The sequence below is a fragment of the Patiria miniata genome, unplaced genomic scaffold (assembly GCF_015706575.1).
Source record: "Patiria miniata isolate m_02_andy unplaced genomic scaffold, ASM1570657v1 HiC_scaffold_2, whole genome shotgun sequence".
Classification (NCBI taxonomy): Eukaryota; Metazoa; Echinodermata; class Asteroidea; order Valvatida; family Asterinidae; genus Patiria; species Patiria miniata.
The window spans coordinates 7,487,221-7,512,307 of NW_024037058.1; the positions used below are offsets into that span (position 1 = coordinate 7,487,221).

The following is a 25,087-nucleotide window of genomic DNA, read 5'->3' on the forward strand; positions in this document are numbered from 1 at the left end:
GCGCATATTCGTGTATGATCGTGTTTATTATTTTCTCAGGTCAAAGGTTAAGGGTTAAAGTTTCAACAAAAGCAAGTCATCGTCCGCTGATATCCGACAAAAAGCTTTGAAAATCTCATTTTCAAGATAGAACTCATCAACAAATTTCAACATGGTATGTACAGAAGGTCTATGGAATGCGTTGATGTCATTTTAAAGGAGTGAAATATTATGGAATTGTCTGCTGCAATGGTTTTTCTGATTTGTTTTGAAGATAGATCTTCACACAGTATTCAGTAACAATTAGAGTGAGACTTGAGTTGAGCATGTAGCGTTGAGTGGCAGATGGATGTGACATTCATTTACAGTGGCAATTGTGACCTGCCATAGCATAATGAGGAATAACCCCACCTTTGACATGTTGGGTTTTTAGATTTTTAAAAGAACAACTCTAACTAGCTGTAGCTTACCGATGATGCCAAAGATATTTCTGTAGCATATTAATAATTAATAGGTCTCGTTCAAATGATGTCATTTCCTACAGACCATGTCATTGTCAGATGTCAGGTGTCGAATACTTAAATCAAAACAAGGTTTTGGGGGGCATTCTTCCTTTTTTGCCTCAAAAAGTAGGTCACATTTAATAATGACTGTAAGACTAAGAGTGTAGTGAAGTCATTTAATAGTGTCAACGCATTTCAGGACAGTTTTTTAGAATACCAAAAATTCCTATTGGTGGGTTGGGCAGTGTTTTGTTTCCCCCATTTTTTACTGTTTTTTTTTAATTTTGAAATAAAACAAAAATTTGCAACAATTGCAAAGAACTTTTGAGGCCTTCCAAACTTTTACTATTTAGGAAGTAGGCCTACTTAAATGTAAAATAATGTAATAACTGGAAAGTCATATTTGGTATTAAATCTTGTGTATATTTTAGTTTGGATTTCAGATGTTCGGGCAGATCCCTCAGCAGTTCAATAAGCAGTATCGATGCTACTCCGTGTCGATGCTGAATGACAGGCAGGATGTCGAACGAGGAGGGAAAAGTAAGATCTTGGCCAATTTTTTTGGGCTGAGCAAATTTCATTGCTTAGTAAAAATCAGGTGGGAACCAGTCAAAAACAGTACGCACAGTATACAGTTTTGGCTGGTAACCTGTATTTTTGTGCTTAGCAAATGTTTGTGCTTACCAGCCCCATGATGGATATTACTCTCTGACCTGAATTGATGAAGCTTACTTGAACCCACGACCTCCTGCAAGCTCGCTGTGGTTGGCTGGCTGATTTGAATCTGATAAAGCAGTGGGTACGGCAACCAGGTAATTCATAGGATGGAATTTGCATTAAGGAAACTTAAATGTAGAGAATAAGAAGTTGGTCAAGGGCAAAACCAATTTTGAAGTTTCGTATAATTTGTTAATATATCATAATATATAACAGTTTATTGAGTATATTTTTTCTCTCTATGACAGTCATCATGCCTCCATCAGCTTTGGATGTGTTAAGTAAGTTTTAAATTCTGTCAGTTCTGTAATTTCTTTGCTGATAATTTCTTTCAATTTTGTTGTCTAAAGAACTTAACTGAAAGGTAAATCTTGAGTGAAAAAAAAGTCTTTAAAAAATAAGGAAGAAAGTGGAAATGTGTTTGTGCTAGGAAAAAAATATGACAATTCTTGAGCTTTTGTATATTGAAATTATATGATTCACATGTTTGAAAGTTGCATTTTAACCAGAATTTATTGATGACATAACAGAGATGATTATTTTTGTTTGTTTATTGTTTATTTTTAAGATACTGTTAATTGACATTTAAAATGGCATCTGACAAAACTTAATGTGTGTTTCCCATGCAGCACGGCAAAACATTGTGTACCCGATGCTTTTTAAATTGACGAATAAAAAAATGGACCGAAAAACTCACTGCGGAGTGTTGGAGTTCGTCGCTGACGAAGGGAAAGTTTACATTCCATATTGGGTAAGCCCCTTGGCACCTTAAATTTCCCTAGATCTTACAAAATCTATCAGGTTCTGGAGGATGAACAAAGTTGAACAAAGAAATTAACTGGAGCAGAGTTGGAACCTGCGACCTCCGGATTGCCGTTCCGGTGCTCTACCAATTGAGCTATCCAGCCCTTTGTTGGCGGTTCCCCATTTCGTCAATGTCTTTGTTCGTGGGGCGCTAGTCCGAAGCCATAAACCTGTATATGCCATGTAGCCAGAGATGCCTTACCAACAGTTTCAAGTTTGCGGTTTGGGACCGGATGACTTGGGATTGACTATTGATGGACTTAGCACCTAGATGACAGCAGTGTCTTTCTCTCTTTACAGATGATGAGGAATTTACTCCTAGATGAAGGTGATTTATTGACAGTTGAGAGCAGCAGTCTGTCCGTGGCAACCTACTCCAAGTTTCAGCCTCAGTCTGTGGACTTCCTAGACATCTCAAACCCCAAAGCAGTGTATCCTTATAACCCCCCCCCCCATGCCAAAAATTGTTTACATATAATTCACAATCCATAAATGTATGTTTACATGTACAGTTGTACACATTGGAGGGCACTTCATGGCATACTTACATGTATGTCAGGCTTGTATTTGGGATATCATTTTTCACTTCAAATTTAACATTTCAATTGATATTTGTGGAAGACTTTCCTTAAATTTCCATCTTCTAGTCTTGAGAATATCCTGCGTGGTTTTGCCTGCCTTACCAAAGGGGACATGGTTGCAATCAAGTACAATGATAAGGTAAGGAGTAATCACAAGTCAGTCACAAGTCAATCTTATGTCAGTCACATGCCAATCACAAGTCAATCACAAGCCTGTCACATTTTGATCAAAAGTCAGTCACAGGTCAATCACAACTTGATCACAAGTCAATTGCAAGTCAGTCACAAGTCAATCACAAGCCAATCACAAGTTGATCACAAATCAATTACAAGTCGATCACCAGTCAATTGCAAGTCAATATCAACCACAAGTCAGTCACAAGTTAATCACAAGTTGATCACAAGTCAATTGCTAGTCAATCACAGTTTGATCACAAGTCAATCACATGTCGATCACAAGTCATCCTGTCTCATGTCATTACCACCGCAATTTGAAACTTGTTAATTGTTTCTTTTCCCCTCAGATTTATGAGTTGCAGGTTTTGGAGACGAAGCCTAGTGATGCTGTATCCATCATTGAATGTGATATGAGTGTGAGTACAATAACAAACAGAATTCAACAAGTCAATGACCTACAAAAACTTTTATTTAAATCTATATTTTTAATATTTTTCATGTATTGCTTTTGGCAAAGTCCATTCCAGACACGTTATGTGACCTTTTTTGTCTTTTCAAAATATCACTTAGGCAAAAAAAACGGTAAGCACATCTTCAAAGAAATCCAAAACCTAACAGAAAAATTCATCCTCCAACAGGTGGAATTTGCGGCCCCCGTCGGTTACGTTGAACCGGAGAGACAAAAACAGGCTGAGCAAGACACAGAGGTTTGTCCCAGTGCTGATTTCCTTTAATCGAAGCTCAGTATCAGATAGGCTTGGACAATATTTTCCAAATACCGAAGAACACTACCAAATGATGTTAAAATACCAAAATACCGAGAAAAAAATCAGTATGGAAATTCATTGCTACGGTATTTCCTCTAAACTGTTGCCACATGTGCACAAAACCCTTTTAAAAAAGCAACACCTTGGCAAGATCTGCCCTAAATGATTTATTGTTGAAATTATTTGAGGTCACGGTATCTAGATAAGACAAAAATTGTGGTGCTGGACTCATAACTGATACATTTAACCATGCAGCAGCTACCAATACCACACAAGCCTAGAATTAGACCACAGTCCAATAGAAATCCCTCTGCAATTTGAAGGACAAAAAGAGGATGGTCACTTTCAATTTCAAGACAAGGGTGTGCTCTTAAGCAAATGAAAATAGAATTGGCAGTATTTGGTGACTGTACGTAAAAGAAAAAAGACATAAGTATGCATATTCCCTTTTCACACTTTCGAGTGTCTAAATTACCCACAGCTGATTCACCCCATGCATTCTCACTGTTTTTTTGTAAAGTATTTCTCAGTTTTCTGAATTTCATTCCTCTCATTTGTATTTCTTTTTGTAGGATATGCAGGTTGACGGTCCCGGCTCTACACAATATGTAGACACAGATGCATTCATGGTAAAAAATATTACTGATAAATGTTAAAACAAATTCTACCACAATCCAAAGCTTCTTCATTTGTTACTCCTAACACCCTGGATATTTAAGTATATATGTATTTATAATACTACCATGGGGTTTTAATTTCTGTGTTTATTCAGGATTTTTCACTGTTTTAAATTTTATTTCTTTTTTTAATTTTCTGATCAGGCTTTTCAGGGTCAGGGCAATCGTTTAGACGGCAAAAAGAAACACTCGGATGCCAAACCAGTCCCCCTGACTGCGGCTGTTTTGAAAAGGTAAGTCATGTCAGTCTCAAGCCAATACTAAAATATCTCCATTCCCCCTGGATAGGATGCCAGTCCATCGCAGGATACTCCCCAGCTACAGCCTGTACCATTCATTCTCATTGGCAGGAAAGCAAATGGGCTAAAGTAGATTGCCCGTGGACACATGTTGTCGGCAGCTGGATTTGAACCACCGTTTCCTTGTTTCTTGGCATAAAGTGACTTAGAATACTTCTTTTCTCCCTGGATGGGATGCCATCCCATTGCAGGTTACTCCCCAGCTAATGCCTGTACCATTTATAGTCATTGGTGGGAAATCAAATTGAGTAAAGTGGATTGCCAATGGACACAAAAGTGATCGGCGGCTGGAGTTGAACCACCGTCTCCTTGTTTCTTGCCATGAAGCAACTTGGTGTCTCTGGATGGGGTGCCCATCGCAGGTTACTCCCCAGCTAATGCCTGTACCATTTAAGTCATTTACAGGGAAAAGTAAACGGAGTAAAGTGGACAGCCCATGGACACAAAATGTGCTTTAAAACCCTGGTTGTAAATTACAATCATTTGGTTGTAGTTACAATCGTTTTGACGAGTATGAGAGCACAACAGGACAAGGCAAGCCTAGTCAAGCTGGTCCCAGAGTGCACACAGTTCTACTCAATTGATTCAGAATGGTTATTCACTGGAAGTCTTTTTCGTTCATCTGGTCTACACAATAGGCCGGATTTAGCCATTTTGGGGTATCCCATACAATAGCACTGCCCGGTTCTCTTCACCAGCCGCCAACCAAGCCAAGCCACAAATGACAGTCAACAGTCAGTCTGTTAGATAGGTACAAAGAGGACACTAGGCTGGCCTTCTGGGAAACAGGTGTCCTTACGTATTACAACAATGTTGAGTCAATTTTAAGTTCTACAACAGCGTACTACCAAGATGTCAGTGAGCGAGACCATTTCATTTAACATGGCGTCCTCTGAATTGCGCAAAGATCCCTCAATATTATTTAGTCTACTGTCTTCCATAAAAAAAATTATGTATAATTCATATTGCATGTTTCTTTTTTTTTTCATACCAGGGGTATTCCAAACTACGATTACCAGAAGGGGACGATAACATTTATCAGAACAGCCAAGCCAGCAGTTACCAATGGCACAAATAGTGAGGTAATAATTTTAATATCCCGTAGGAATAAGAAGGGATAAAATGCTCCTAATTCAAAACTAGAAACTTATTTAATCTTCTTCCCATTGTGGGCCAATGTTTTCGTGCAGTGTTCCTTCGTAAGCCTATAATTTTTTTAATGCTAGAGAATTAGTAATTTAATTTGAAATTTTTAGTGTGCCACACCTTAAAACCTTGGACTTTCAAATTTTATCCAATATTTTTTCCAGTATCTCATGCAAAATGCCACTAAAGTCATTGCTAATTTTATTTCAAAATGCTGGGTTAACGTTTTATTATTCCTTTTCTTATTTTCATAATTCAGGATGTTCCGGACTTGTTTGAGGCATTCAAGGGAGAGGGGCAGAAATTACGTCAAAAGCACAAAAAGAAATGATACAGCTTTGATCATAGAAGACTTTAGAATATGATATTTATGTGAAACAACTTTGTAAGATATGGTAATTGGTATGCACTACAAGGACATTGCCAGAATTTCCGTTGGCCACAAGTCTCGGTATTCCCGGGAAATAGTTTTCATCATTACCGGCAGGATCTGAGTTGAAGAGTCTCCAAGTGCATCATGGAAAACAGGGCTGCTTCCAAGATGTCAATAAGCGAGATATCGTCATTTAACATAGCATCTTCTGAATTGTGCCAAGATCCATCAAGAATATTTTGTGAAAAGTACAGGTGTGAATGTTGGCAGGTGTCGCTAGATTGAGGGAAGGGGGGGGGGGGGACACAACCCCGCCCCAACCCTGCCACAACTTTTTGTCTTTGGCAAAATTGTGTGAAAACAAAAACACTACTTAGACAAGATGCTAAACGTGGATATGTAGGCCTACGTAATGAATATAATGGTACCATCAAGATTGCCATGAAGTTTATGACCCAATTACAATGGAATTTGAAACAGCATGGTTCCTAGCAGTGTGGGTGTTTTTTTTTTTGGGGGGGGGAGAGGGGAGGGTGTGGATGAGGCATTAAGTCAACACATATAGACCAAAGGTCTGAAGCAATGAGTCCAATACTGAGTGATGACCTTATTCAGGGAGCATAAACTTACAAGGTAAATTGAACACATGTTTGCTTAATAGAAAAAATAATACAAATACTTATTTTCAATTAAGAATAAAACAAGAAAGCTGCCAAAATGCTGTATTATAAATGTATAATACTAACAACTGATTTTCAGCAGATTGATACAATGTATGGAAATTAAATTTGCTGAGGAATATTTCTTTTTTGCCGCTAAGCAGAAAGCGACATCTGAAAGCTGCATGATTGTATCTGCCTGTAAACATCTAAATGACATTAATTCCACATCTCAATGGCATCAATTTCATAGATCGTGGCGGAGTGACGTCATCCGATGAAAACTTCTACATGTTTTCATTTGCACACCAGTTTTCATCAGTTACATGTACTGTGTGTTATTATTCAGCACGCCAGAATCAAGAGCCTCGTGTTTCAAGGTCTGAAGGCTATACATGTATAAGCCAATCTAAAAACAAATCCCTGATGTCGGCGCCCAACTCTTGGACCCTGCGACCTTCGGACTACCCGTACAGGGGCGATTCTGATTAGCACCCTTGAGCAACGATACTGACTATTTAGTACAACCAGCATACAGGGCTGGATAGCTCAGTTGGTAGAGCACTGCATAGTAATCTGGAGGTCACAGGTTCAAATGCCGCTCTAGTCATTTTGTCTTTGCTAGTTTTTCTTTTCCCCAATTTGATTTTTTTTTAGTGAATAAAAATACGATACCATTCGAAATAAACCGACATACCGACATAAAGGTTTTAATAACATGGTTATATGTCATAATGCTGATGTTTTAATTCGAAGTTTGTGAAGAAATAATTCAATAACTAAAATGCTGGTTCATTTGTTGCGTTGGATGTCTCATTCAAAAGTGACTTCGATATTGCTAGGAAAATAGCAATTGGGAAAAAAAAGGTTTTTTGAGGTGAAACTAAAAAAAAACAGTCCGGGAACACATCTTTAATTGTCATGGGCGTCAATCCGTAGGCCCCCCGCCCCGCCCCATGTAGCGTAAGTTTGATTCTATAGCCAAGAATAGCTGATTTCAAACTCGGAAATGATGATTAAATGATTATCTTTGGCTAAAACAAAACTGGTTCAAGTGTTCAGAAATTGCCTTAGATCGCACCACAGAGCGTCTAGAATCCAAAATTTTCCGGGGCCCTTGAAGCGGGCCCCAAACCCCACACGCCGTTAGGGCCGCTCGCATTACTTCTGTAGGTCCCCCCCCCCCCCCGAAAAAAAAAATAGAGAGCCGATTGACGCCATTGGTTATACTTTTCATTTGCTAAAACTAGTGTGGGTTTAAACTACTTTGAGTTTAACGTATAGTAAATTGACTAAATTTTGTTCAAATTACCAGTTTCGTAAACTGATATTAAAAAAAATCATTCAAAAACGAGCATGTAAAACTTTTTCTGCCGAGACCAGGATTCGAACCTGGGTTATTGCGACCACAACGCAATGTCCTAACCACTAGACGATCACGGCACACGTTTGAAAATTGCAATACAATAGTTTTAAGTCGTTGGGATTGAGGCTGATGCAATTCGGTGAATTTTATTTTTGGTAAAGATGCAGGTGGGTATACATAGCTATCATAAGCTGTACGTAAGCTATGCATAGATATAAAGTGTACAGTATATCGTTATTATTTTATTTTGAAAAGACGAGAAAAAAAAGAATTTTGCGTCAGGATGAAAACAAAATACTTTCTTTAAAATTGCATTTGCCTAATTTGTAGAATGGGCAAGAAAAAAAAAATCCTGTTGTCACTTTCGTGTCAGAATAATTCTTCTGCCGAGACCAGGATTCGAACCTGGGTTATTGCGGCCACAACGCAATGTCCTAACCACTAGACGATCACGGCACGCTACGTAACAACTTGAGCAACTTGGGGGAACCGTAACATTATAAAGCATATTACAATAAAAATTCATCACAAATGATGTTAACTAAATGTATGTGGTATGTATTGATTAGAAATTGATCCATAATTTAAAATAAGTGATACTTGTAACGGAAAGGGAGTGATTTGGGCGACTATTTTCATGTATTTGCAGCAATTAATAGTCCATTGAGAACAATCCATTTATATTGAAGGGGTGTCAGCAGAAGGGAAAACTCTTTGCCGTACAAAATAGCCACATTTGTTTTAAATAAGTTAAAACACTGAAAGTATATGTTTAATGTCACTTAAGAAAAGTATTACAGTTTGAATATTCTTACGAAGGAATGATTTTTAGGGCCGAGCAACATTTTTTTCTGCCTCGTATTATAATCGTCTCGTCAACCCCTCACCAAATATAATATGACTGGTTCCCTGCTACAGGAACGAAAATGTGCACGTTCGTTTACCGCGTTATAATTGAACCATAATGTAAACCAGCACAGCAGGGCCCGTATACGACAGGCGAAAAGTAGCAGACGATTCTTGCAGAAATCGCCGAATTTCTTTATTTATCTACGATGTAAGAATGCTTCAGAAACTTGAACAGGCGTTTTTAGGTGAACTTGGAGTGTAGTTGAGTCCAGTACAGTCTGTTGGCTCCCCTGTTGACGAGAAATGTCTGAAAATTGGGAGGTTAGTGAAAACTTCGACTTGTTTTGTTAAACGACAATTGAAATGAGGTTTTGACTTGAGGGCGCTCTTTGTTTTGCAGTTCGGCGCTTCAGTCTGACTTTCATTACTTTCAATGACTTTCTGAGAAAGGAAAAACTTAGGGGATAGGGGCGAGGCACTAATCAGTGATGGTCTGCGCATGGTCTCTCAGTGTGTGAAGATATATTTTTTTTTAAATGGTCAATTTGCTTCATAAAGCGAAACATTGCTAGGCCTAGCCCTAGCTTAGTCCGAGTAACTTGGACCCAACTTATCGCTTTTTTTAACATTTGGACATGGTCTGGCAATAGTAAGGTCCAAGCTAATAATGCGAGCTGGACAACATAATCCTGTCACTGTCCTAAAAACCAACATTTTCCAACAAAAAACATCAGATTTCACCTTCAAAACGGCCTCCAAATTACTAGGTATGCCACCTGAGCTGAGGTACAAGTAGTCATCGTTGATTAAGATGTTTGTAGTACTGAAGTTTACTTACAATCCGGAAGAAGAGTGAAATTTCCCGTTCAATTCTGAGAACTCCCCTTGCGATCTTGAACACGTTAAATTTCCGACTCGTGTTAATGTTTGAATGACGCAATTTCTTCTTCATGCCCAGCGCACATTCGATGGTCCCCGTATCCCGAGTGCGATTCCGTTACCGAGCGCGCGCGATGCATTGATTATGATAATGAGTCACGTTTGTAACGGATTCGCACTCGGGATACGGGGACCATCGAATGTACGCTGGGCATGAAGAAGAAATTGCATCGTTCAAACATTAACACGAGTTGGAAATTTAACGTGTTCAAGATCGCGAGGGGAGCTCTCAGAATTGAACGGGAAATTTCACTTTTCTTCCGGATCGTAAGTAAACTTCAGTACAACCATCTTAATCAGCGTTGTCTACTTGTACCTCAGGTGGCATATCTAGTAATTTGGAGGCTGTTTTGAAGGTGAAATCTGATGTTTTTTGTTGGAAAATGTTGGTTTTTAGGACAGTGACAGGAGTATGTTGTCCAGCTCGCACTATTAGCTTGGACCTTACTATCGCCAGACCATGTCCAAATGTTAAAAAAGGCGATAAGTTGGGTCCAAGTTACTCGGACTAGCCCTAGCTCTACTGAGTGGAGCGTTGAACTACGGTACCCTCCCTCTGTACAAACGCTCCACCGATTTGGCATACTTTGGTGACACGGTATGCATTTTGTGCATGCCCTCGCGAGGACAAAAGGCCCCCAAAAACTGGTAAAGAGAATACAAATGAGAAAGACAGTAACCCTGGATAGATCCACACATTCGTGACGTTCGTTAAGACCCTTAAATTGTTCCAAACAATGGGTAATTTTGAAAAAAAGAACAAAATAGTCTGAACTTACCTTGCCTGGCCATGTTAATGCAGTAAAAATGCACCCATGCCCTGCATTCACCCATGCCCTTCACATCAAAAGGAAACCAGATTTATCTGAATACCAGTGGCGTACCCAGCAGGGGGTCATGGGAGGGGGCAACTTGTGCCTCCCCCTATCCCTTTGATGGCATTTCGATGACATCATGAAAAAAAATTTAGGCATCGAATAATCGATACTTAACTTTGCCACTCCCCCTCCCCTGCCATAAAAAGCTGGATATACTTTTGCTGAATACACATTGGAGGCATTCTTGTTTCAGAGGGCTTGCATGTAGTTGTTTGCAGAAATTGTTGTAACACGAACAGATGGAGATGATTTTATGTTTGTTCAACAAGGATAATTTATTCAAGTAAATTAAACAACACCTGTTCAATTATTTTGAGTTTGTCAGTGTGTCGAAATTGTACAGAGTGCATTTTACAGTTCATAGTCATAGACAGTAATGTTGTTCAGTTTATAGCAATTGTCAGTTGAATTCTGTGTAGTTATCTTCATCCGTGCTCCTGCCAGAACCACTACTGCTTCTTGCCTTTTTTTAGTGAAATTGACTACAATATCAACAAGACGGCAAATAAACACTCAGCCGAAATCGATTTATACCTTTGAAGGAAAAAAAACCTGTTCTGCTGGAAAGTACTTTATGAATCCAGAATTGCTTCATAGTTTATGATTTTGTTCCTGTGTGAAATTTTCAACATCTGCCGCAGCTCCAAGAACTTAATGAATGACTACAATCAAACACTACTGACCAATGGAAATGTCATATCAGGAAGGAGCTCCGCCCAAAAACAGTGAGGCAGCCAATCAAGCGAGCAGTGGCCCCTCTACCACAGAAGGAAGCTACAAGGTCAACCTGAATCTATTAATGTTTACTCCTTATTCAGCATTCCCAAAGATCTTCTTCAATTCCTTTATCTCTTCCTTCTAATGTTGCCCTGTGCTTTATCTTTGTTTGATGAATTATTGCATGGACTTCTGATGGTGGAGGACAATTTGGGCTTGACTTTGAAACATGCTGACTTGATTACACAACTGTTTGGGTTTTTAGTTGCGGCATGCAGTGTACATTACATGTAATATACTTTAACCTAGCCTCACCTAAAGCTGAACAATACTACTAGTTGCAAACTGTAGTAGTGTTAAATACTTCACCATATAAGTGTGCACAACACTCTTAGTATTCTGTAGTACTCAGCAGTCATTTATCCCAAAGTAATGTCAAGGATGTTATGGTTAATCCTAACATCCTAGACAATACTTTGGGATGGTCTTAATTTGCTTATTCGTATATATTCATAATTTTTAAGAAGGAGCAAAATGATTAGCTACCATACATCTTTTAATACTAGCTATGCCAAAAGCATGGGAATAAATTGAACTTGTGTTAGGATATTGCACTTGTTTGTCATATATTTTTGTCAAATGTATAGGCCTAATTGCGCAGTTCAGAAAATCTTGAACTTTTTTGCCAAAACACACCCAATCATTGATGTACATTGTACATACTGTTGTTTCAGATTATATTACACAAAAGAAACATTGCTTTTGGCTACAGTCATTTGAGTAAGTTTCAGGCTAAACTTAGTCGCTTGATAATTTGTTTTAAAAAAGTGGTTTATTGGCAATTGTATTTGTAATGTTCAGATTACCTAAATGCTACTTTTAAACCAATGCTAGGATCTCAGGGAGAAATCTCCAGGAAAAATAGCACATTATCATTTCAAACGCACCAGTCCATTGTGTACCATTTTGCTTACCCACTACAGAGTCCATACAAAATGCATGGTTTTTAGTAAATAATAATGGCTGAAAAGTGGGTTTCATTTTTACCACCTGGCAGCTGCATGCATGATAAAGCATTGGCTATGTTTATCCTGGGAATGAAAGTTCAGTCACTTGTGTTACATGCATGCATGGCTGCCCAGGATAAAAATGGACTAAAGCATAATGCATGTGCGGTTTTGAAATGCTAATATATTTTGCTGTGTAAAACTCTTTGTAATTTCACAGACATCCTCAACCAATAGGCCCGAGACCTAATGACGTCATGCTTTGTGCGCTTTCCTATGTAGTAGACGGTCCCCACTTTATCTGGCGTCCCGACTTTGCTCCCATAGGAAAGCGCATATGTAAACAAAGCCATTACATCATTAGGTCTTGGTCTACTCACTTCTTTTTCTTGAGTGTAAAAAAAAATGATATTCATTTGCATCAGTTGGCAAACTGTGGATATAAATTAATGTGATTGAAAGATGTACAGAGCCTAATTTTGTGGAAAATAATGCTTTACAAATTTATATACTAAGCAAAACTCGGTTGAGAACCAGTCACAAGCAGACAGCCTGCTTGACAGTTTTGATGGTAACCTGACTTTGCTTAGCAGATATATTCTGTGCAGCTCCTTGAAATTGGGCCCCGGTTCTGATGTGGTTTTGATTTATACTGATATAACTTTATAATCTCTCTAGTATGTACTTGCAAATGTAGTTGTCTGCATGCTTTTGGGTAGAAACTCACAACCATGCTTGGGTGGGATAGGAACCCACCATTCATGCTTACATGGATCTCAACCACAGCATTTTCTGGAGTCGGCTGACCATTTTGAGTCTTTATGTACTCTTGCTTATTTTAATTACTTACTGGGAGTAGCTGGACTTGATGGGTTTCTTTGCTTGTTTCTTATGGGATTGTCAGTCTACATGTATTTCTGTCAGGCGCTTGGTCTGTGTGCCAATCATCTGTTTGGTTGTCGATTTGTTTGGTTTGTTGGTTTGGGTGTTGGTTTGTTTGTTGAACTGTTTGTTGGCTGTTGAATTGCTGGTTTGTCTGTTTGTTGGATGGTTTGTCTGGTTTGTTGTTTGTTTGTTTGTTTGTTTGTTTTTTGTTGTGTGTATTTTTTTTTGGGGGGGGGGTCGTTTGCCTTTTAGGCAAGGCCAGGCCATCAGTAAATTGGGTTATTTGCTTTGGTCAGCAAGTCTGTCAGGCAGTCTTGAGGATTGTCTGCCTCCTTGTTTGGATATTAGGCTCTCTGTCTGTTTGCCTATTGGTTGTTTGTCTGTTGGTCTATTGGACTATTGTTTGGCTTGTCTGTTTGTCTTCTTTCATTATCACTTCATGTGATCTTTTATCCTTTTGTTTCCAATTACAGCCTCTGATTGACGGCTCGGAGGGAACGTATCAAACCAAATCCAGGAAAGAGTCTGAGTACAATGCGCCAGCAGCGTCCAACACATGGTATGTTATTGCTATATCCTTTTCAGTATGGGGTAGTACCCTCTCACAAGTGCGTTGCTGTCAAATGCCAGATGGTTGTGCACATTCAGAATAAAATTAATCGCACAATATGCACTACATGTATGCAAAGCAGTGCACACATGACATGTGTCCTTTCCACAGAGTTTTTATCAAGGCCACAAAGCGTCCTCTATTGTTCATTCACGGAGTCGATTTTCTTCACTTTCCTTCAACACAAGTGTAAATGCATGAAATGTATGTGGCATTGTGTGGCCGCTTAATTGACCCTAACTAGAGGCATTTTCGCTTGGATGCAACCTCAATCCTGCAAAATCCTCCAGCTGCTCCAAAATCCTATATCGCTTTGCATTTATATTTGGGGTCGCACTTATGTATGGAGTCCATTTTTTATTGTCCACACAACCTGCGTAATTTTTGTCATTGTTTTGATACTCCTAAATGTTTTTCCTTGTTGGGGCTTCCTAGGTGGTGGCAACACCCTGATGTCCGACAGAATTGGAAGGCCGTGGTTGGCTCAATAGTTATGCTTATAGTTGGCGTTTGTAAGTAGAAGTACTTCCTTTCATTGCATTAACCCTCCTATGCAGACATACGTTCTGTGCAGAGTTGTCAATTTAGTCAAATTCAGTAAAGTGACTGTTTTTAATGTTTAAGTGTTCCCTGCCCACATAGAGCAGGATTGACTGGCTGTGACTGTTTATGTAACTTGATGCAACTATTCTTTGACTGTAGGTAATTGATAAGACAACTGTTCCTACCAGTTCCCTGGTTTTGTCTGTTGACTGAATTCGACTAGTCAGAGTGCTTGCCTGAAATATGATCTGACATTGGTGACTAGCCTGTTTATGTGTCCTTTCTCTATGGTATAAGGCATGGCAGGGGAAGAGGATTGTTTTTGGACTGTGCCTGTATCGTGTAATGTATTTGTGTTGTCCCTGCTTTGGAGGTTTTTATGAACAATCAACTTTGCCTTATATGAATCCCTAAGTTGTACAATTTGGTAAAAGAATTGATGACTTACTGGTAATTACCTAGATTTATATTTCAAAACTTGCAGTTGACTGCAACTCATAACCTTGGTCTGTCTTTACTTTTTCCAGTACTTGTTGCTGCAGGGATTGTCTTTGAAGCTATAAGCCATGGTAATTAGATGTTACATTTCTTTTGTATTTGTTTTGAATAGTATTATTGAACATGTATCATTAAAGTACAAAATCCAAGTGGCACCTGAGTAATGCACAAGTGTATGCAAGCAAGCCTTGTATTCAAGCTGGTCCCATTTGACAGTCTGTCAATGAGGTAGGTAACCAGTGGAATCCACCTGTGACAGTTAGTCATTGAGTCAGGGACCTGCAGAAAACACAGTGTTGAGCATTCAAGCATTTAAATAAGAGTTGATTGCGGCATAAATTTATTGACATTTTCATTTTCTTTCCAGAGCACGTGGCGTGTGCCATATTTATCATCATTGGGTTTCTGTTCTTTGTTCCTGGTTGTGAGTATCAGTGTGATTTGATTCTATATTTTAATTCTCTCTTTTTTTCTTCAACATTCTGCTGTTCGATATCGTAGCACATTCATTTTCATTTCAGGTTTAACAACTTCCCAAATTGTTTAAATGGTAATCTGCATATTAGTACACAGCAGGGGCCTATTCCGTGAAGCTGCTGAAATGACCTAAGCGCAAGAAATATTTGCTTAGAAAAATATGGTTACCAGCCAAAATGCCATGCCATGTATATTGCACGTGAATGGTTCTCGGTTCATTTTTGCTTAGAGCTTAAATCTGCTAAGCAGTAATTTGTGTTCACTAAAACAATAGTCCTGACATTTGGGTTTTTTTTTTTTTTTTACTCACCTCTATATCATTTTGAAGCTGGAAAGCTTACAAAAATATGAAAATGCCAAAACCTAAAAAAATTACATTTGTCAACTTTGTCAGGGTTTGTGGGAGGAGGTCTTATGAAAATAACATTTTTGCACAATATTTCTTGGGGCAGTGTACCACACGGGATACATCTACTTTGCAGCAAAAGGCCTCCGCGGCTTTGAGATGAACCAGCTCTCTATCTTCAACATGTCAAGATGAAAGAAGAGGAAAGATCTGGTAAAATAATTCAACTTCTTCGTGGACGCTGTAATGCTGAAGGAATCTTGAGGCTAGACACTTTTCTTTTGTCAACTTTGTAACCCTCTGTCCTTTACTAAGGCTGCATTCAAATTACTCGGCTTGCAACTACACATACATCTATGGAAGCGGCTAAATCAACTTCCCATAGACGCGTGTGTTACTGTCAGCCATAGCCCATTACATGTCTTTCAGAAATGCGGCCTATGGGTTTTGTGCGCAAACAAGAGAGCCCGGCTAATGGGACACGCCGCGCGCATAGTGCGAAACACGTTCGACTAATTTTATTCTGAACGTGTACAAACTTCACACCATAGCATCTTCGCGTGAGCATCAGGCGTTGTTGGCAATGTGGTCGAATGTCTCTCCCTTTTCTTACCATTGAGGAGATACTTGTGCACGGAGCCCATTATTTATCCTAAATCCTAAAAATTCCAACACTGTGAAGTATCCAAACTAGCACATTCTTTGTAGTTTGGGCATCCAAGCCCCAGACAGAGTTATAGAACCTTGAATCTGCAGTCCTGTTTCTATCAAAATCTTAAAACATCTCTATATAGATTTTGATTGGTTACCTTAACCCCCCCCCCCCCCCCCCCCTTGAGTGAGCTACTAGGAACCCTCCTCATCACTGCAAATTCCAACACCATATGGTAAACTGTACACCCCAACTGTTGGACTGATTATGGTGGTATGTCTGACCCCACGTAAAGCATAATCAGCAGTACTCACTCCAACAGATTCCAACAAACCCTGGTGCTGGAGTTTGACTGGATGTGGATTGCTAGGGTAAAACCATTTTTACAACCCCAGTTACAAACTGTTCTGTTCCCATTAAATGCAACCAATTTAAATGTAAGATTCTTATTTGAGTGACTGTAACAAACCAATTGTACCAATAAAAAAACCTTCAAAATCCAAAGTTTGTATTTTGAAGGATTCAGGACTGTGTGCATGGACTCTAGATGAGAGTTGCAGTTCCGCGTACTGGTTTGCATGCCTATTCATGCCAAGTGTTATGGATCTGCACAGACCCATTGTGTCTTCAAAATGTCCCTCCCAGTGGTCTCCCTCAACTCTCTCTTTGTAATAGTTGAAGGGGTACTTACATGCAAAGTTCATTGGCCATCCACTATAACTCGCTGCACGATATCCCAAACTTTTACAAAGAATGAGACATTGGATAAATGCAGTTATGGATTTTTATAAGAAGTCAGGATTTCTTCGCCCCCCCCCCAAAAAAAATGCGTTTCCTTTATACAGCAACTTTGGACAATGGTAAAGATTTTTGTTTGCTCTTGTAGATCTCTTATTGTGAGAAAAAAAACCATTATTTTTTTTGTTCAAGAATTTGTATTAAAAAAATGTGTATAATTTGGGATAATTTTTATTTTATGCCAGCAGTTAAGTATACAAATTATTTAATAAAATACAATACGTTGGAAATTGGATTTGTTTTCAACACTAAAAAAATTTTTCTGAAATTTATTTTATACCAGTAAAACTGCTAAAGGATTGACTTTAAAGAAAAGATCACATTGCGGTTATAAAAACTACCTGATATAAATATTTGTATCAATGTTATAAGGGTATTAAATTGTTTGTCTATTTTCAGAGGGGAACTGCAGATAGTTTGCTGCAATTTGTGGTGTAAAGAGAGAAAATTGATATATGCATGGTATAAATATCTTCCAAATAGTTTACTAGAATTTCAAATTTATGTAGTTACATGTGTATGCATATTTGACACAAATTGATGGACCATTTTGTATTTTTTTAGCAGTACTATAGGAATGCATAACCATCAAATGCTGAGAGTTAAGCTGGGTTTATATACTTCACTTAAAAATGCTAACGAAAAGTGGTGTAATAAATGCTTTTTCAGCAACTTTTGCTGGGATCGTGAATTCAATATCAAATTTATATTGCAAATACCACAACCTCATAAATCTGTGCTCTGTTCGCATTCACAGAAAGTTTGAACTTATGGTTTTTTTTAAACAAAACTGTCATGGTAGTTTTTGGTCCTGAGTGTAATGTTTCCCATGACTTTTCGTTTTGTCTTGTTCAGACTAGAAGTCAGTGGATAGAGACAGTAGTATAATCGTAGTACACAATCAATTGTTCATTTACATAGCACCATTTGCTCTCTGTGAACTTTTTCCATTTAAAGCACAAAAATGCTCAAAATCACAAGTAGGAATGCAAACCAACTATTCTTTTGAAGTTGTAGTTCGGTGCCTACTAAACATTTTGAGACAACTGAGAAAACACACAATTTGTATTTATCATGATTTTACTGGATTCTCTTGCCAGTGCATTTACACATGAAAGTGTGTCCGTGGGCACACTTTTTAAAGAACAACATGTACCTTTCAGTGGTTATTTCTTCCAAACGATACCATATCAGGAGTACAAAATGAATTTGGGCCCATCGCTGTCTTCACTTAGATCAACGTTTTCTCATGAACAGAACGTACATTTCTAGGTGACTACAAATGTTCCGGTGTGACTTAAATGTATGTAGTGGGGAAAAGATATATGTGTTACAGGTATCTTTTGATAGCATAAATACTTTTAAGAAAAATATATGTGGTGAATTTGAAAAAGTAGGTTAGTATTACATTTTCAACTAAATTATGGAGAAAATTTGCTTCTTATCTGTCTCTAAACCCAAACCTTTGTTATGGATATGAAAACATTTACATATAAAACAATTAATTTATTATATTTTAATGCAGGGTATTAAACCCTTGAAACATGTTTGTATGAGATCATCTTGCCCAATTACAGTTAACAAAGATTTTGTAACATCCTCAAACATTTCAAAATAATAATTGTGCATTTCTGAACAATTGTACATTCACTAATGCGTTGCCAAAAAAGAAATAAAATTCAAGCCTTTATCAATTACCAGGCTTAGAAAAAGGTCAATTAATTTAAATCCATCTACCTTGAGAGGGTGATTGTGGTGTATTAAAATTGTACTGGTATCTACATGTATATAATATGGATAATGAAAGTTTGTTCATTGTTAAAGGGACATTGTGTCATTGTATGGGACTGAAGAACTTTTCTTTTCTAAATAAATCGTGAACGGGTGTTTGTTATCATTGAGAATCATGTTCATAGAAGGCCAGTATAAATCAATACACATTTTGTCTTTGATTGATTTAACTAAAATCAAGGAAATGTACAGACATAAATGCAACCCTTCAACATGAGTTTCTTTGATAGATACAAACAGATTCGGAAAGTCAACAATTTGTGAAAATAACATTTGACTGTGGACATCGATTTGATTTGACGATCAGATTTATTCAAACGTTACAAATTTATTATTAAAAAATTACATTAAACATAACATTTATTTTATACGGTAACCAGCAATAATACCTTGCGTAAATTGACAATTGCAATCAGCAGTTATCTTTTAGGTGTGTTTTGTGCAAAGAGTTATATAACTATGTAACTATATAACTTTACCTGAGGTTAGATAACTATACCTGAGGTCAACTCGTGGGCATCCCTGTTGAACAAAAGTACACACCGCAAAGATGGCGGCAGTGCAAACTATTATCCTGAGTGAAAATATGTCAATAAACAATGAGGGCTGTGCTGAACATTCGGTCAAATCCGAATTAGAATAATTGAATACTTAATTTTTTGAAAGTGCACAGCCCTTAAAACAGTAGGGAAGATAAATATATACCTTGTGTTTCCTTTGTCAATTCTTTGTGAAATAAAAGTTCTCAAGAATATTGTGACAATACCATGAATAGTGCACAAAGCCGAAGTTATTCCTAATGGGATCCCTGAATTTTCCAACTTCCCTGTGCATAATAATTGCGGGGATCAAGTCATCGTATGTCAGGGCTTCTTCTGCTTCATTTTAAGTGATGAATGGAATGGATTTCGAAACGGAAGACATGAAAGATGAGGTTCAATAACGTTTATTTCACTGAAAACAGCGCTGTACAGGCATACATAGACTAGTTTTGACTAGAAGATCAACAGAGGGCGCTCTTGCTACTAATTTTATTTGTAACGAAAGAAAATGTATTTTTCAAAGTCTGTCGGTTTTGAAATTGGAGAAAAAATAATTTTTGATAAAGCAATTAATTTTACGTCGTTTTAACATCAATTTCCATTTTTTTTTTAAATAGAAGAATAAAACATGGCTTAGGTACGAGACTAAAAAGTTGCCGTGGCTATTTTCGTCTGCTCGTGATACGTACGCGTACCAAACGTGTGTACATCGCATACATGACATATCACGCGCTCGCATCGGATACGGATTTGCGGAGCAGGCCAAAAAATCGGGCTAGCAATTGTGTTCATAACTTCTGGTCGCCGATAATTCAAGGTAAAACCAACCTAAAGCGTGCATATTTACAATGAATAAGATTTTTATGTTCACAATTGTTCTATGGTTGTGAACGTCGGGCTATTCGAGGTTTGTCGTCGGTCCACCTAAAACGACGAGGATCTATTTTGACGCACTCTCACTATTCAATTTGCGTTGGACAACGCGCGCGCGTTGCAAGCGTTACCTGCGCCAATTATGGTGACTCGAGGATACGTTGGTTTCTGCAAGTTCTTTTAAATCTTTACTTTTTCAATGTACACAATGTATCTTGTGCGCTTTCTTGCAATTTGCGCAATCTTAAGAATGAGCGCGCATTCTTATGCATGAGCACGCAATCTGAAGAATGAGCGTTCATTCTTATAATCTTAAGACTGCGAGGGAATATTACTTGCGCAGTTTATGAATTTTGCGCAATCTTAACAAACAGCGCACTGCATTATTATGTTAAAATAAATTAAACGTATTAGAAGTTAAAGGGGAAATAATCACATGACGAAAAAAGAAAATGATCTATGTTTCTGTACCCGTTGAACTACGATAATTTGAATTCAATTAAAGCTGTTATTATTGCTTTTTTTCTGCCCCCCCCCCCCCCTCATGGGAATTTTGTAATAAGGGAGGACTGGGAACTAGTCTGGAAAGTGCTTTGTTTAGTCTGGACAAGTTACAAGTCCCTCACCATACATGCCATACATGTACGCATGCTGAGTAATGTGGAACACTTAATAGGCCCTACGTTTTTGTTATCGGAATTCTTTCCATTATTTTCTCTTATTACTTGTTATTTCCCCCAATATGCATAATACTTTCATCTCTACATTGTCTTTTCCCTAGTGAATTTGCATTGCCACAGTATATCGTCAGTCCACCTAAAACGACAAGGATATATGTTTTGACGCACTTGCATTCAATTTGCGTTGGACAACGCGCGCGCGTTGCAAGCGTTATCCGCGTCAATTATGGTGACTCGAGGATAACTATTTAAGTACGGCCCAAGAATTAACGAGGATGCAGCTAGACTCGCCAAGTGCAGCCGGTGCTCGGCATCGAAAAGATCGCTTCTCTTGTTGCACATTCCTAATAATGTGCGCTCAATCTTGAAGATTTTTTTTTTTCGAAGATTGCATAAGGATCCAGTTGCGCAATCAAAAGAATGCGCATGCACATTCTTATGATTGCGTAAGTGACAAGGAAGTGCACAAGTACAAGATGTGTAGGCCTACATTGTGTGATTTTAAAGGCATAGCCAGGCTACAGAAGCTACGGCCTATGATGAACATGCCTCCATCAGGATTTGTTGTATCGATCGATAGTCAGTATTATTCTCTGCTTTTGATGGAAATAAATGTTATGAAATTGAGTTGAAACTGAAATTGTGCTGTACAGAAGAAAAAAACCACAAACATTAATTGACACGACATGTGCGACACTGACACTCTTTCTTTTCAAGAAGAAATTTTATTTCAGTTCAAAACGTAATTTTACATAAGGTTGACAAAGACTACAAAAAATTAATTGTATTGAATTATGGAATTTTTTCAGAAATAACTTGGTTTTCCAATCATGTAAATTGGAAGAGGCGAGTACGATTTTTTTTTCTGTTTTGTGTGATGCCCACTTCTAGACATTTCCAGTAGACGATTTGAAATAGGCCTAGCGTTCAAGCAGAGGACATCAGAGCTTTCTTCGTAGTTCCCAATGCTATACAGTAATATATGTTCATCAATGTACTTTATAAGCATAAATAAACACTGTTATTTTTTTTTTCAGTTCAACTAATTCAAGAGAGTTCTATATGGAAAAAATGTGTCATAACAGCTGCAGAAAGTCTTGATAAAACCCTCAAACAAACAGCACACTTTTTACAAACTTCCTAAAATTATGACTGCATCACAGTAACTGCCCATATATTTTCAAGCAACTGTAACAAAAGATTGGTACAAACACCCTGTGAATTACAATATTCAGTTGAATATCTGCAGAAGCTAGTTAAAATATCTAGTTACATGTACCTTTAAAATGTATTAAATCAGTGTCATACTCATAGTGTTGAACAGTTTATTGAAATATTACTTGGGCACAAACAACTGTAAACATCTGTCGGTAAATATATGAAAATATAGCTTTTAATTACAAAAAAATAAATTTACTCCATACTTCTTGTCCAGATAAATGGATAATTGGGATAAATGTTTGTGTAAAAAAATCTGTATTTGTTTTATAATTCTGATTTAATATTTCAGATCTGTTTCATTTTGCTTAGTTTGAAGCAAATTAACAAATACAAGCAATGGTACAGACATTTAAATTAAGAAACCGGTAACTATTCATTTTAAAGGAAGACATTTTTGTGAGCAAAGCCCTACCTCACAAGTTAATTAATTTAATTAGTTATTTATTTATTCATTCCTTCCTTAATTCCAACAGGTGTTTCTGTTCTATCTCAGGTTCAGCTTTGGATTGAGAGGAATGAGGAAATAGAAGTTTAAGAATTTGGCAGGAGGCCACGAGGACAAATTGCTGCGAAAAAATAGATCCAACAAGTCACATGGTAAGATAATTAAATTTATAAAATAGACATAATTTCATTATGACCACACTCTAATCTGCTATGAATGTCATTTAGATATCAAAAATATGAATAGGATAGCTTTGCTCTTTCAGAAAAGAATGTTGTTTTTTAATACTTGTAATGTCCTTTTGAAATGACATTATCAAGCTAAGATACAAAAATTCCAACAATTGTTAAAAACAAAACCCATCTTGACAAACAAATAATAAAGATAGAATAGTTCCAAAATTATTTAAAACCAACAAACAAATCATAATGAAATTACAATTATAAAATCCCTTTATGATATTATACACTTGTTTCAAACTCACATGTGCCATGTCTATAGGCAGTAAAGCCAGTATAGTGAATTATAATTAGTGCCGTTAATAAACAAAACAGTATTGTAAGCTTGCAATCATTACTCATTTATTCGATTCAATAACAAAATTGTTGATTCATGTACAATTTTCGGCTGACCAAAACCACTTTGTGGAAAGGAAGTGTAAGATTAAGTAGAAAATAAGGGGAGAAAATCTCAAGCCAAAATCTAAGCAAGTTAGTGTGAGTTGTGATGGGAACTATATATCAGTTAACAAAATCATAAATCGCTCTTTTGTTGCTGTTACACAGATATGCAACAATTAATACCTTCAGAAAAAATCCCCACAAGTGATTTACTAACCTTAAAAATAAGGCTTATAAGGCACTGATCTTTTAAAAAAGTTAGTGAAATCTGTTTTCTTGGTCATGAAATTAAAATTTAAAATGAAATGTAGTTAAGCTTGATCCTCCCGCACTGCTGGATTATGCTGAAAGTTCAAGATACATTTGAGGAAAAAGTAGTTAAAAAGCTGCGGAGATTGGGTACTGAACAAAATTATAATGTTTTCCTATTCGCATCACCCTTAATACAGGGTAGACTGCAATCAATCATTTGTTATTGTTAAATTTGTCAAAAAAATCTGTCCAGTCTTGATGAGTGGTACAGAAAATTTTGAAATGCATTATTGTTTAATGATTTCATTTAATAAGCACATTTCCCCCCACATCCTAGCATTTCTGAAGTCGATGACTGCCAGATTTTAAAATACGTACTTCCATGCAAAAATTGTATCGAACACAAACATTGTATAAGTGTGTGTACCGATAATATATTAAATCTGCCTGGTATTCAGTTACAACACTTACCCTAAACAGAAGTACTTGCATTTAATCATTAACTGCACATACACAGCATAGCTAAGAAAGGAAATCGAAAATAAACTACATTATGAAACATGTAATTCAAATATCTTGATCCTAAAACGTTTTGCCTTAAAAAAAAAAAAATTGTACACTAAATGTAGATGGGTTAACCCTCCTATGCAAACACGCATTCTCAGCCATGCTCTTACTCGGGTCAAAATTAGTCAGGTGACCGTGTTTGACCCGTTGGAATTATATGCATAGAACAACATTATTGAACCATTTTGACTGCTTAAGTAACTAGTCATAAGAACAACTTGACCAATTGTGACCCGTAGAACAGTTGTTGATAATGAATATTTGCTGACTGTTATTAAGGGAATAAATGTGTGCTCCGGAGGTTTTTATCACTCGTTTAATACCGCTTGGAGTCTGGGTGCTGATAATTACCCGAGCCGGAGGCGAGGGTAATTATCAGCACCCAGACTCTAAGCGGTATTAAACAGAGTGATAAATACCGACCGAGCACATATTTATTCCCATTCATAAATACCTTATCCGTAAAAAAATATCAAATAATTCGTTCAAAAAATCCCGATTTTGTTCAACAAGTTCACTTCATGCTTTTTGAAACATCCCTCTAGCAAAATAATGGAGTGTTCAGCTGGCGATGTAAACAACCCTTTTATGGAGATTGACGCGCGCGTAACATGTTTTGCGCGATGTCACGCAGAACGCACCTGGGGCGTTGCGTTTTGAATTTAGAACTATAAAATTCTGACTCGCTTGTAGTGTTGCGCATGCCTACGTGAGGATTGTGAACGTTCAACCAATGAAACGGTAAGAGGCACTGGATTTTTAGGAGTCCACATTTTATTGTGACACTAGAAAAGTGTTTAAGACCAGCTAGCCATGTCTTTATCATCCGTTAAGACCGGCCACGTGACG

General features: G+C 37.5%; 2 protein-coding genes, 1 long non-coding RNA gene and 2 other non-coding genes across 6 annotated transcripts; 2 read left to right on the plus strand and 3 right to left on the minus strand.

Moving 5' to 3' along the window:
• The first annotated feature begins 31 nt into the window (after positions 1-31).
• On the plus strand, positions 32-7,061 carry LOC119726230 (ubiquitin recognition factor in ER-associated degradation protein 1-like). The gene is made up of 12 exons (XM_038197848.1): positions 32-154; positions 914-1,022; positions 1,448-1,480; positions 1,829-1,950; positions 2,304-2,434; positions 2,651-2,723; positions 3,109-3,177; positions 3,400-3,468; positions 4,101-4,157; positions 4,350-4,438; positions 5,499-5,586; positions 5,910-7,061. The coding sequence occupies exons 1-12, from the start codon at positions 152-154 to the stop codon at positions 5,979-5,981; spliced, it is 915 nt and encodes a 304-aa protein (XP_038053776.1). The 5' UTR covers positions 32-151; the 3' UTR covers positions 5,982-7,061.
• Positions 7,062-8,053: 992 nt separating this feature from the next.
• Trnah-gug lies at positions 8,054-8,125 on the minus strand. Its single transcript has one exon. It is a non-coding gene; the product is annotated as a tRNA-His (tRNA).
• Positions 8,126-8,432: 307 nt separating this feature from the next.
• Trnah-gug lies at positions 8,433-8,504 on the minus strand. The gene has a single exon. It is a non-coding gene; the product is annotated as a tRNA-His (tRNA).
• A 482-nt stretch (positions 8,505-8,986) lies between these two features.
• Positions 8,987-16,611, plus strand: LOC119726231 (transmembrane protein 134-like). 2 transcript variants are annotated; one of them, XM_038197849.1, is made up of 7 exons: positions 8,987-9,218; positions 11,356-11,495; positions 13,797-13,882; positions 14,369-14,445; positions 15,004-15,045; positions 15,342-15,398; positions 15,904-16,611. In XM_038197849.1, the coding sequence occupies exons 2-7, from the start codon at positions 11,400-11,402 to the stop codon at positions 15,990-15,992; spliced, it is 447 nt and encodes a 148-aa protein (XP_038053777.1). In that variant the 5' UTR covers positions 8,987-9,218; positions 11,356-11,399; the 3' UTR covers positions 15,993-16,611. The 2 variants fall into 2 exon arrangements, with proteins under 2 accessions (XP_038053777.1, XP_038053778.1); XM_038197850.1 differs by lacking the exon at positions 11,356-11,495 and having other exon boundaries at positions 8,996-9,218.
• Positions 16,612-21,838: 5,227 nt separating this feature from the next.
• On the minus strand, positions 21,839-24,221 carry LOC119726233. Its single transcript, XR_005270813.1, has 2 exons — positions 24,143-24,221; positions 21,839-23,763 (listed from the first exon to the last, which is right to left on the minus strand). It is a non-coding gene; the product is annotated as an uncharacterized LOC119726233 (long non-coding RNA).
• Positions 24,222-25,087: the final 866 nt, after the last annotated feature.